This window comes from Tinamus guttatus, unplaced genomic scaffold, assembly GCF_059628265.1.
Source record: "Tinamus guttatus ecotype Peru unplaced genomic scaffold, ASM5962826v1 Tinamus_guttatus_pri_ptg000459l, whole genome shotgun sequence".
Lineage (NCBI taxonomy): Eukaryota > Metazoa > Chordata > Aves > Tinamiformes > Tinamidae > Tinamus > Tinamus guttatus.
In genome coordinates, this window is record NW_028288993.1 from 8,721,929 (window position 1) to 8,734,100 (window position 12,172).

General features: G+C 36.5%; 1 protein-coding gene across 1 annotated transcript in view; it reads right to left on the reverse strand.

The window, feature by feature from the left end:
• Nucleotides 1-2,119: 2,119 nt before the first annotated feature.
• The window catches only part of GLT1D1 (glycosyltransferase 1 domain containing 1), a 45,858-nt gene continuing 35,805 nt past the window's right edge, over nt 2,120-12,172 (reverse strand). The window contains exons 11-12 of the mRNA XM_088532497.1: nt 10,401-10,499; nt 2,120-2,282 (exon numbers count right to left, since the gene is read on the reverse strand). Of these exons, the coding sequence (XP_088388623.1) occupies nt 2,136-2,282; nt 10,401-10,499 (246 nt within the window). The 3' untranslated portion in view covers nt 2,120-2,135. The remainder of the gene's footprint in view (nt 2,283-10,400; nt 10,500-12,172) is intronic.

A 12,172-nucleotide genomic window follows, 5' to 3' on the forward strand; every position in this document is an offset into this window, starting at 1 on the left:
TAATAATAAACGTGTCACATTTTAGAGAAGCTTTCTAATCATTTGCAATTATAACAGTGAGTATAGCTGACCTCTATCCTTCACCAGGTTTGCTTATTTGTTTTTAACAACCCGTACCCTTCAGAAGATGATGGATCAAGTAGAACTTTGGAAAGGAGCAGGACTCCCTGCAAAAGGCTCCAAATATAAAATGATCTTGTTTTTATTGCCAATATTGGTTCCATGCCCCATAAGGCAAGCTGAAAAATCAATACCATAGGAATTCCTCCTTTAATATGCAGCCAATATGGAAGAAAGCAAAGCCCAAGATCTCCTAAGTGGCCTCATTGGTTAGTGAAAGAAATGTTGATCCTCCTAAGAAGATCAACGAATATGCAATAGGCTGAGATGCAGTTGTAGGTTTATAAACTAATCACTGGTGGTCTGGTGGCCCTTAATTAAGAACTAATGCAGATTTACTTACATTCCAGAAGGTTGAAGGACACTCCAGAAATATTTAGGCAAACATATTGAGAAAGGACTGTAACAAGTTTCAGATTTGAAATCAGGAGAGTTTTCCCTGGGGGAATTGGTTCAATAACACTCATGTTCAATAACACTCACGTTATTGCAGGAAATGCTAAGCTGAAACAGAGTGCAATAAAACTAGGGAAAGTTTTAGAGAAGTAAATATGAGATATTACATTCCTTTTTGTTTACTGTCCCACCTGTTACAGCTGCAAAGCACCAAAAATAAGGTGGAAAGCTTGAAACACATAATTAACTTAATTGCTACCAAAAAAAAAGAGGGAGAGGAAAAAAAGCAAAAAAAAAAAAAAAACCAAAAAAACAGCCTTTGACACAAGTCATTCAAATCAACAGAAAACTTCTTGGTGGTTCTCATAGAGGCTGGATCAAGCCTGTAAAAAACAAACACTTTTCCAATAACAAGTAGTTAAAATATGACATTCTTATTTCTATAAGTAGCAGTCCTTTGATATGCAATTATGGATTCAAAGATATAACTACTAAGCTGTCTAGAATATCTCATAGTTAGGACTTAAAACAGAGGCTTATCAGAGCTTAAAAATAGGTTCCACTTTATGTCTCAATAAATCCTGAGATCCACAAATGAGAAAGAACAGTAGCAAGTACATAGCCAGTGGAAAATATTTTTTTATTCCTTCTCTCCTTTTTTACAGCTGTCAGCTATCTTTGTAAATAGGTAAAGCACTGAACTATGAAAGACCAGTGACTAAACTAAGAGGTAGTTGACTTACTTACTTAAATATTTCCATCTGTGAGGAGATACTTCTGCAGAGGGCAGTACTATGCAGTTCTGCAATCTGGAGCTGAGTACAGAGCTTGAGGGCTCTGCCAGCCTTCCTCATCTGCTCCCAGAATCCACAAAAAAATGCAGGTTTGGCTTTGTTTGGAAACACTAGCTTAGCTGAAAAAAAAAAAAAATTCAAGTACCTACAGGGAGGTGAAAACATATGCTATTCACTTCAGTTTCCTCAAGCATCAACACTTCAGTTGCTTTTTGGTCTCCAGATCATTATGTCCTCAATACATAGACATGTTAATTGTATTCTTAAAAGAAAACCCTTTCACCTTGATAATCTTGTACTCTGTAGATAAAACAAACCCTGCCTTTAAGAATGTATGAGGTTTGCTTTGCAATATTAGATGTGCATCACATGCAGAACTGAATACATTTGGATTGGTAAAATTGGAGGAAAAAAAAAAAAAAAAACCAAAACCCAACAGCTACTTCACTGCAGACTTCTTAGCAGGCAGCATGACCACAATATTTGAGATTAGTTCTACTCAGCTGAGTGCTCAACTGCACAAAAATTGTCCCCTTTTGGCAGCTTTACAACTACAGAAGTTTTGTGACTGCTGAGCAGATACATTTCTCCCTTGTGATCTTACAGAATTATCCTGGTCTGCAATGAGTTGGTACCCTACAGACAGTGTGCTGGCTTGGACTAATTAGATAGCTTGATGCAGCGGGCACCTCTTGTGATGTTGGTATTTTTGAATAGAAAAATGTTTGTCCAACTCTCTGTTCTAAAAAGAAACCTAAATCTAATGAAATTTCTCTCATTAAAGTACTTGATATAGATGCTGGGTATCAGCTGTAGCCTTGCAGTTCACTGGAGGCTTAGGACAAGATTCTGGTAGGTTTTTCCTTCACATTCCCATGAATGGTGTTTCTTCACATAGTCCTTAGCCTTTGCTACAATTTCTCTTTTCATAATGGGGTCATTCATCAAACTCTTAGACAGCACAACAAACTCCTAAAAAGATAAAGAAAAATAATATATTAATAGTTGCTTGAAATTCTAATGATACTGACACAGCTTGCATGCATAGCTTGTAAAGCACTTCAACTGTGAGCTAATACATATACAAAGCTGTTCAAGGTCATTTTTCAAGGTCAAGTACCATAGTTTGTTTATATACAACACTCAGTAAATAATTATTTTGTTTGTTTTACACAGTCGGTCAACTTAGAGATTTAAAATCAAAGACAAATCCCAAGAGTATTAAGGCAACTACATGCAGCAAATTTAATGGACACAAAAACTGTTTGTCTACCAGAATGTTAGAAAAAAATAGACTGGCTATAAATTAAATAATTCCTGCACGGAGGACAGCTGGCATCAGATTGAGGTAAACTCAGCTAAGCTCATTGCTACTGAAACATCTTTAGTTAATTGTAAAACTAAAAAGCTCACTACACAAAGATATTATATTAGAAAGTTCGAAGCATGCATGCAGCAATGAGCTTGTCTGGACTTGTCGATTCTGGGCAGTCTCAGATACAGCAGTGTTTTCTCAACAAGCTTTGCCAAAAAATAAAGGAACATATGAAATTCCTTTAATGTCATTGGGCAAAATACTAGACCTGAAAGACTACAACTATTCCTTTGCTTGTTCCTCTGCCAGTCTAATTTAGTTTTAGGGAAGTGAAGTTGTGAACATTAAACATGTGAAAGGAGATTTGATGTCTGGACTAATCTATTCTGAACAGCTGGTCTAATTTTCTATCACAAGATAACATTCAGTACTTCATCTTGATTACAAATGTGCTCAAATCTTTGCAAAATATTGTCTTGGTTCAGCTCAGAAAAGCAAATAGCTAATGGATAAATGAAAAATTAAGATAAGACTTTACTACACAATTGGTAGTGAAGATCAGTGACAGATTTTTAAGGAGCGCATAAGGATAGAGGAGACAAAGAACGGCCAAAGGAGATGTGTTATTTACATAAACTGCCAGCTATGGAAGGAAGTATCACAAATCAGACTAGAGTTCTATCACCACTAGGTTAACTACTAGACGAAACTTAAAAACTCAAGTATAAATTGCTTATAAAGGTATATAAAGATACAAATCTTTGCTTACCACAGAATCAGCGTTGAAGCCGTAAGGCAAGCCATGTCTATGCATAATACATAAGTATAGCATGACCCCAGAGAAACACCACTGCATGAAACACTGAACATGTTATAACCACTGCCTTGCCTCTCACTGACAAGATGAATTGTCAATAAATACTTCAGTGCCATGAAATTTAAGTAGTCAAAGATGCAATCAGTTCTGTTAAAAAGGCTTGTAACTAAGTTACATAATCAGTTCTGTGTAGAAAAAGAGTAAGATGTTTTTCATACATGCATATCAAAAAAATTTTGTATTTTTACATGAAATCAGTACTGCATTCTAATCTTCACAAAGATTCCTTTCAATCTGTATGGCTTATGGGTGCAAAAATGATATTTCTTGTCCAATGATCCAAGCATGGGTTGCATCCCAAGCACGTTACTTTTTTCGATGCCTGTTTGAAAGCCTTTAATGCACTGTATATACTGATAAACAGTTACACCCTCAGGATCCACATGGTTTGAAGAGTGAATTTCCGACTGTGCTTGTAAGACTTTCCCTAAGGAAGACAGTTGTGTTTGGTCTAGAGGGCATCCTATGGCTGCCTGTATCAGGCAGTGCTGATCCAGCCAATGACTCCAACCTTACAGACAGGTTCTTTTCCTTCCATAACTGCCAAGAATACAAAACAGGGGAGCTGGGAAAGGCTTACGTGACTTTGCTGGCTTCATCCAATTGCCCGTATAATCATAGTAATAAATACTGTTCACACTGAACTACATTCCAACTTTAATTTTATGCTCCTGTGGAGGATTTTATTTAAAGTAATGCTTAAAAATAATTTATGTAAATTACCTCAGAACAGAAGCAGCAATGTAACATTTCTTGACAGGTAGTCCTATTAGCATTCCTTTAAAATGTGGCTATAAGAGGACAAAAACTTGGAAACATGTAAATGATGATAGAAGCAATGAGATACTTAGGCACAGTTACAATGCTTAATTCTGGGGATAATTTCAGGATAAGGCCAAGCTGAGCCCACAACAGAAAAATGAGCAAGTCCAGGAGAGAGAAAGAGTAAGTGGAAAAATACCAGGGCCCAGGACTTGGAGTTAGGGCTTCTCAGCTCTATCCCTACCTCTTCTGCTAATCAAATGTGACCACCTACAAGTCACTTACAATCTGACTGGAAGCCAATGGAAAGATTCACTGTGACTTAACTGGGTTTTGCCTCGTACCCTTGGAGCATCTGGCTGAGGTGTTTTTTTTTTTTATTTTATTTTTCCAGTTTTGTATACTCAGCTTTAGAGAGCAGTAACCTCATCTGCAGGTGTCTTCCTTAACTCCAACTGACTTGAATTTCAGTTGTAGCTTTGTGGTAAATCTGAAGCATGGGGTTTCCACTTGCAGAATAGACTTGGGAACTCAATGCTATTTCCGAGATTCTAGGAAAACCTATGAAATAAAGTTATTAACTGTGGGGTAACATGTATCTGCATCAACTGCTTTAAGTATTTCTGCAAGTTATCTGATGCTCTCAGATTTTGCTTCAAATGTGAAGTAAGCTTTACTTCTAGTGAAGGAAGGGCAAAATTCACAAATTCCTTTTTAATTATCAGACATAAGAGTATGTCCTGCAACAGCAAAAGAGGTGATAGGCATGATAACTAACTACTTGGGAGGAAGAAAAACACATTTCTACTAAGCCCCTTGTTCACATACAAAAGTATATCACAAGGAGAAAAAAATATGTAAAAGTCAAAACCTCAATAGATAGCCATAACCTTGGAAAAAAAGAGGGGAGAAACATCATGTTGTTTACATCCAGACATACTACTGCATGTGCCCTTTTTGTGGGTAGTGCATCACTTCAGATACAGGCAAGATCCAAGGTGTAGTTTTCCCCTACTAAACTGGCCAGTCATCTTTAAAGAAAACCTTGCCTTCTGCACCAACCACCTCAAAGAAATTCTGCATAATGTTTTGTAGAGGCCCAGCAATACAGATATCTAGAAGATAAAGCTAAATAAAACAGTGAACTGAGTAAACAGAATGAATTCTCAAAACAGTCAACTGAGTAAACAGAATGAATTCTCCTTCAATAACAAGGAGAACTACAAAGTGCCGCCATTCACATGTGATGAAAATAAGATACACAGTTAATGTATTATTTATATAATGAAAGTAAGTCTGCTATTAAACCATTTCATGTCGGCTTGAGCAGATAAAAGAACATGATTCTTGAAGAGCAGAGAATCACCCCAGGGAAGGCAATCGCTGGATGTAAATTTGGAACAGTGACATAGCTACCTAGTGGCAGGCAAAGCGCAGGCCGCAAGCACATCTGTGTGCTTCACAGGGCCATGGGATAGTATTTCTAAGACAGTATAAAACTAGCACTTGTTAGCACTGCCAAATAATAACAATAATTTAAAAAAAAAAATCACAAATTGGTCTATTCAACAACGAAGTTCACAGGATAAAAACTTAGGCTAAATTCTGCCTTGAAGCCCTGGTCTCCTACAGTTGGATCCACGCTTGGCCAAGGGCCCACGTGCCTTCAATCTTATCACTGCTGGTTCAGCAGGATGGTTGTATTTGTGGCCTCCAAAAGTTACTTCTCTCAGCTCTCACTTCAGCAGTTTGTGCTTGGAGCCTCTCATTTACCTCCTCTCCTTCCTTCTGTGACCTTTTATAGCCAAACAATTTTTACCCTTAGGATGTTCAATAACTCCACGTCTCCCCTTCCAACATGCTTTCGGCATTATTTATGGCCCAAAAGCAGGTGGCTATTCTTATCTCTTACATACCAGTTTTTCTTTCATGTCCCATTAACTCAGTGTCACATTTAACATAAACTTGCAATGGCAGGATTAAACCATGACTTAAAAGTAAGGTACACGGATTATGTAGTATCAAGGACAAAACTTTTCACGGTTTCCACTTTTACATTAACTACTGTTTCCACCTGGGTGTTCTTTTTTCAATAATTGGCAAGGCTTTCACTTTAAAGTCTGACAGTATCTGCTAATGGTTAATGATTAGTATAATTACACACAGAACTTGCTACTTCTCTAATCCACAAAACTTACTTCATTCCTAGCAAAAATAAAAAAGCAAAAAAAGCAAATAAAAAAGCAAAACTGTAGTGATCATAATTAAAAATGATTCTTGTTCTATAGTAGTCAATTTATATCCTTGTAATTTAGCTTTCAAAAGGTAGATTGAAATGTCCATTGACATTTTCTTAAAAATCTCCAGCAGCACAAATTTGTAATCATACTCTACTAACTTATCCATGCCATTAAAAGAATTTTCCCCTAATATATAAAACAGTGCAATTTAATTACAATATTGTGAACTGCCTTCGCTAATATCTCCTGATCATTTATTTTCTCCTGAATGGTTGGATTTTCTTTGTTTTTCTGGATTGTGGCTGTTTTAAAACAGAGCAATGCATTTTAGGTGAGAATTTAACCTTGTCCTTGCATTGGCTGCAATGTATCCTTTTAGACCTAACCTTTACCTAAATATTAAAGGACGAGGCTGTATGATGAAGTAGACATGGAAACCTCTTTAGAGGCTCTCAGGGGGAAGGAATAAACACTTAGATTGCAGAGAATGGTGAAATGAGGTAAAGATATTGGTAGATACTTAGGCCCTTGGAAATTGCTACACAAAGGAAAGATGAGAGGAGATACAGATTTCAGAATAAGGAAAAGGGTGAGCAAAAGGACAGTCTCCTTCCTTGTCCCTCGTTCCTTCTTCATTGCTCCCTTCTTCTTGAGGAAGAACAAATGTACTGAAGAAAGCCTTACCCTGAAAGGGATTGCTGAGGAAAGAATGATTTATTTTTTTTACCCCAAAAGGGATTTGTGAGGAAAGAATGATTTTTTTAAGTGTATATGTAAGCATAATTATAATTACAAGAAAGTACAAGTGAAAGGTCTTTGCTCAAAAAACAAACAAACAAGCAAAGCAAGCCTAAGGGGCTTCCAAGCACTTCAAGTAAACAGAAGTAGATTAAAAATACAGCTTGCTGTGGCAGAAAATACTGTTAGTGAGGAATTAAGAACCAAATCAAGATGTAATTACATGACTAGATATCAGCTAGTTTATGGAATAAGAAACAAAATGATTTTGCAACAATGTTTAATGCAAAACCAGCAGGAAGATGATTGAGATTCGCATTTAACCTCTGCTAGAAATTAACATTCTTCGTTGATAAAGTCTGGACAATTCCAGTACCTTGTATTTAAGATAGTGAATAATGTCTCCTGCTTTCTGAATGATCTGAACTGTAATCAAAAAGAAACAAAACAGCATGTAAATCTTAGATTAATTTTAAACAATATTTCTAAACAGTTTGCTTTGACAGAACTGATTTAAGAACAAACTAACCTGTTGTAATTGAGGTTAGAGAAGAAAATATTTTGCCAGATATTTAAATGACAAAGTAATCAAAATAACAAAACAAAAAAAAGAAAACTTTTTTTACTTCTTTCCCATCCCTGTATCCAAATTGCTAAGGACAGGCTGTTCCTTCTTCCAACAGAAAGGTATTAGAAATAGCTTGAAATTGGAAATGTTCTAACTTAATCTCATTTATTTGATCTAATATAACTCTCAATCTTTGATACACTGTATAGAGTGGTTTGAAAAGCTGTATTTGATACAGCTTTGGAACATCAGGAACAACAGTTCCTTTGTCTTTAAGACCGTGAGTGAAAATGTTTGACATTTTGTCCACTTAGGATTTTTAGTCTGCAAGAAGAAAATTTTTCAGTGATTCTGCAGTGGAATGAGAGTATTAACCTACAAATAAATCTTGTCTTGACCTTTTTTCAAACTTTGATCATTTTTACATAATTTGAAACCGATAACACTATGAAATGGCTATTATTAAATGAAATATAACTGTTGTTGTACAGAGAAGGGAGGGGTATTACTTTACTTTCTACAATTGGAGTGTAGGATGCTTTGAGATCACAGAAGGGTTTTTTTTGTTTGTTTATTTTTAATAAGAGTGTATGCTAAAGCTCATCAGGCCCAGCATAAAATATGGGTTTTATTTCCAAGCTGAATGCAACTGGCAAGTTGAGGTAAACACTAGTATTTACCAGACTTACTTAAGGCCAGAAGAGCCATCAGTTTGCATGTTCAATATGAGCTACTACATACTTATATCCTTGAAATTCTGAAGAAGCATCTGCAAGTTCTTTTCAAAGATTATATAATGAAATGACTTTGCTAACAGTTTTACATCTCAGCCTCCACCAGCCAGAAATTAGTCTCCCCTGTTCTAAGAGATAAGAAGAAGGAATACTTCCCCAGCAAAATAAACTCCAGAGGTTAATGAACAAATCTGGTAGTAGAAACCACTCCAGAAAAATCCATTAGTAGCAAGATTTTTTACAATTAAAAAATAATTGAAATGGTGAAGTCACCTTCCTGAAACAATATTTAATAGTATGCATTAATCACATAATCACACACATTCTACAAAGTAGATTAAATGATAGATTTTTTCTACTTTGCAAAATGATCAAATAGACTATTATAGTAAATTTTATTTAATCTTGATTTGGACACTTTTATTAGCACTAATGATTTAGATGAAAATTGGTATCTAGTAAATTCTGGTTTATGTAATAATTAACAGCCTGATATTCAACTATTTCTTCTCTAATTACTATACTCACTATATTAGTCAATCAGTTATAGCCTCATTTTGCAAAAGAAATACAATTCATGCAGAATATGTTCACGATATGTCTGAAAACTATATATGAGATTTCCATATATGGTGATATATATATATGACCACAGCAGAAAATAATGATTTAGGTGGCTATGGTAAATCAGTAATGAAATACACTGACATACCAACTGAACCAAAAATATAACACAACCTCTCTTAGGCTACACTTGCAAAGAGAATTGCACGCTGATATTAATATGATCCATTTCTGCTCCCTGGGACTAGTATAAAGCTCCATCAAACAAATGTCCGATATGTTTTTCTCCTCATACAAAACCTCACCTTAGCCTTCCTTCTACCTGAAGGCCCATGTATTAGTGCACTCATAGTGAATGAGTCTTCTTTCCTCGTCATTAAAACTAGTGAATCTATAAAAGCCTATATAATTTAACAGGTTGTTAAATCACGTCTTTCAACAAGGAAAAAAGCAAGAAAGGCGAAGAAACTGTACATAAGACATTCTTGAAAAGGGCCTCTGAAAACCAGCTGTCTGTCTTTAGTATTTTACTACTATGGGAACCAAGTAAGAAAAACTAAGTGAATTAAAACCAAACAGAAGTCGTATTTGAAAGGCATCTTTCTCATCCTGCACAATTACATAACAGTAAAGCCACGGTGGAAGAAAATATACTCAAATGAACAGCTTTAGAATTTAAATGCAGAGTGCTCCCACTCTCCCCACTCTTAGTTGTCTGCATAGAAACTCCATTTTAAAACTCTGCTTGGTGCTAGTCATTAATTATTTTCTGACCTACCAATACATTTCAGCTAGTAATGCTTTATGACAATACTCAGTATCAGAAATTATAGAAACTTCAAGAATTAGAAATTGCAGAAACTTCAAGCTTATCGTTCTCCTTTGGTTGGCTGCTGCTTGTGCACTGTGAGTTTGTATTTCAGTTAACACTTGAAGGGCAACAGGACCCATGCAGAGCATCTGCTCTGCTCCTGGTTTGCTCATGGAGCAAAGCAAGTGCAAGTGCAGCCGTCAGGATGTCACTGAGCTGCGGTGGCAGGCGCAGGGCTACGGGCTGGGCAAACATTCAGCAAGGCTGACACCTAGCAAAACTTCAGCGAACTGCAAAATGAACTCGAGACAAAAGCAGAGCTTCGAGAAAGGGAGTCAAAAATGTGGGGATTTAGGAGAATCTGAGAAAAACTTCTGAGAGTATGAGCAAAGTGTCCAGATGGACATGGCATGTAATGGAAAAATGAACCTAATATTTGCAAGGGAATCAGAGCTCATCTAAGGATTTGTTGTTTTGTTACCTGTGGATCCGAAAATAGCAGGCCTGTATCCTTATGTTTTATTATTGCTGCATTCCCAGGAATGTTTCTTGCCAGCACTGGAATGTCTAAATCCATTGCCTAGAAGAAGGTGAAGAAAGGAAACAACACGGTTCATTTGAGGCATCATTGGTGAGAAGTTTAAAATGAAAAGCAGACACAAAGCAGCCAACTTCCTTCGCACTGCTTCCCCTGACAACCTAAAAATACCAAGTCTAATGTGAGCTCCCATATGGAACCTCACTGAAACGATTTCTCTTGATTTTTGTCAGTCTTGTTACTTAGAAAAGAGTATCAGAAGTAACCAGTCCAGAAAGTCCCACAGCTGTCAGCCTTTCTTCTGCTCCAGCTCATGGTGTGAACAATCTGGTCCTTTGGAAGGTCCTGATATATTTTAAGGGATCAAAGTTAAGATTCAGATCAGAGGTTGTCCCTGTAACAACTCCTACAGATGAGAAGATCCGCCAAGAGCATAAAAGGCCAACTCCCCCCTTCACAGATTACCTGTTCCTTTGCTTTAATAAAATGTGGGCTCTATGGACACTATGAATAAATAAAGGTGCATGTGTGTGTGCGTGTGTGTGTGCGCATACACATAAACTTGTATATGAGCATAGATATATACACACACACACATGCATGTGTGTGCCTGTATATACATATATACATCTCTATATATATGTTTAAAAGAGGAAAGGAGGTGTGGGGTCTCAAGATGGTGTCTTGTCAGGCAGCGTCAGGAGCAGACAGGCCCCACAGCATCCACTCCACAGCCAGGACATCATCTCCAAGACTCGTAAGGCCGGGCAACTTCTAAAGATACAGCTAAGGTTTTGAAGAACCTGGTGGATAGACCCAGCCACCCAATACCAGTACTCACATATATCCTGACCTCAAATTTTAATTGTTCTTGCAGAATTTGGAAGTCTTGAGATACATTGAACTGATCCCAGGAAAAAACCATATTGCATAATTATCGTAGTGTCAAACATGAGAAAGAATTTCACTCCCCCTAATCTTCAATCTGTTTCTTAATGATTCCCTGTCGCTTCACAGAGAATTCATTTTTAATTGCTGTCATCACAATCCCAGATAGGAAGCTATTTTCCCTTCGGTTTATGTTGCAAAATCCCAAAACTCTAGAGATAAAACCAAGATAACTTTTTTTTTTTTTAATTCAGACAAAGCTGGAGAAAAAAATACCCTGGCCAGTAATGTACAAAACCAATTATATTGCACAATGAAGGAATACTGTGACTGAGCAACACGTGTTAATAGGTTAAAATATACAAGAGAAACACTGTTTAAACAAGCACTGCAGATAAATTTACTCTGACCATATAACTTCTATAGTCCTTCTGGCACAAACATCTGCTTTGCAGCAGTTAGCTCTAAAAATAATAATAACCCTTAATGATATAACCTGTTCTACACTTCACAGCAGAAACCGCAGGGTCAGCTGGAGGTAATTCAGACAAATAGATTAATAAAGTGAACTCAAACCAGAGTAAATAGCAAACTAAAAACTAGAGACCAAATTTCTGTATTGATCTATGTGTCTAAAACTGCATTGATACAACTTTTTCCACCTAGTGTCATTTTTGATGAGGGAAATAACATTTTTGATAATCCGAAATGATTCACTGACTTGCTTTGAATTTACTGTTACACAGAGAAGAAGAAAAAAAGAACACACTCAAAGCTGCTTTTCAAAGGTAGACTTACCAAAAAAATTGTGATGACATCTACTTACC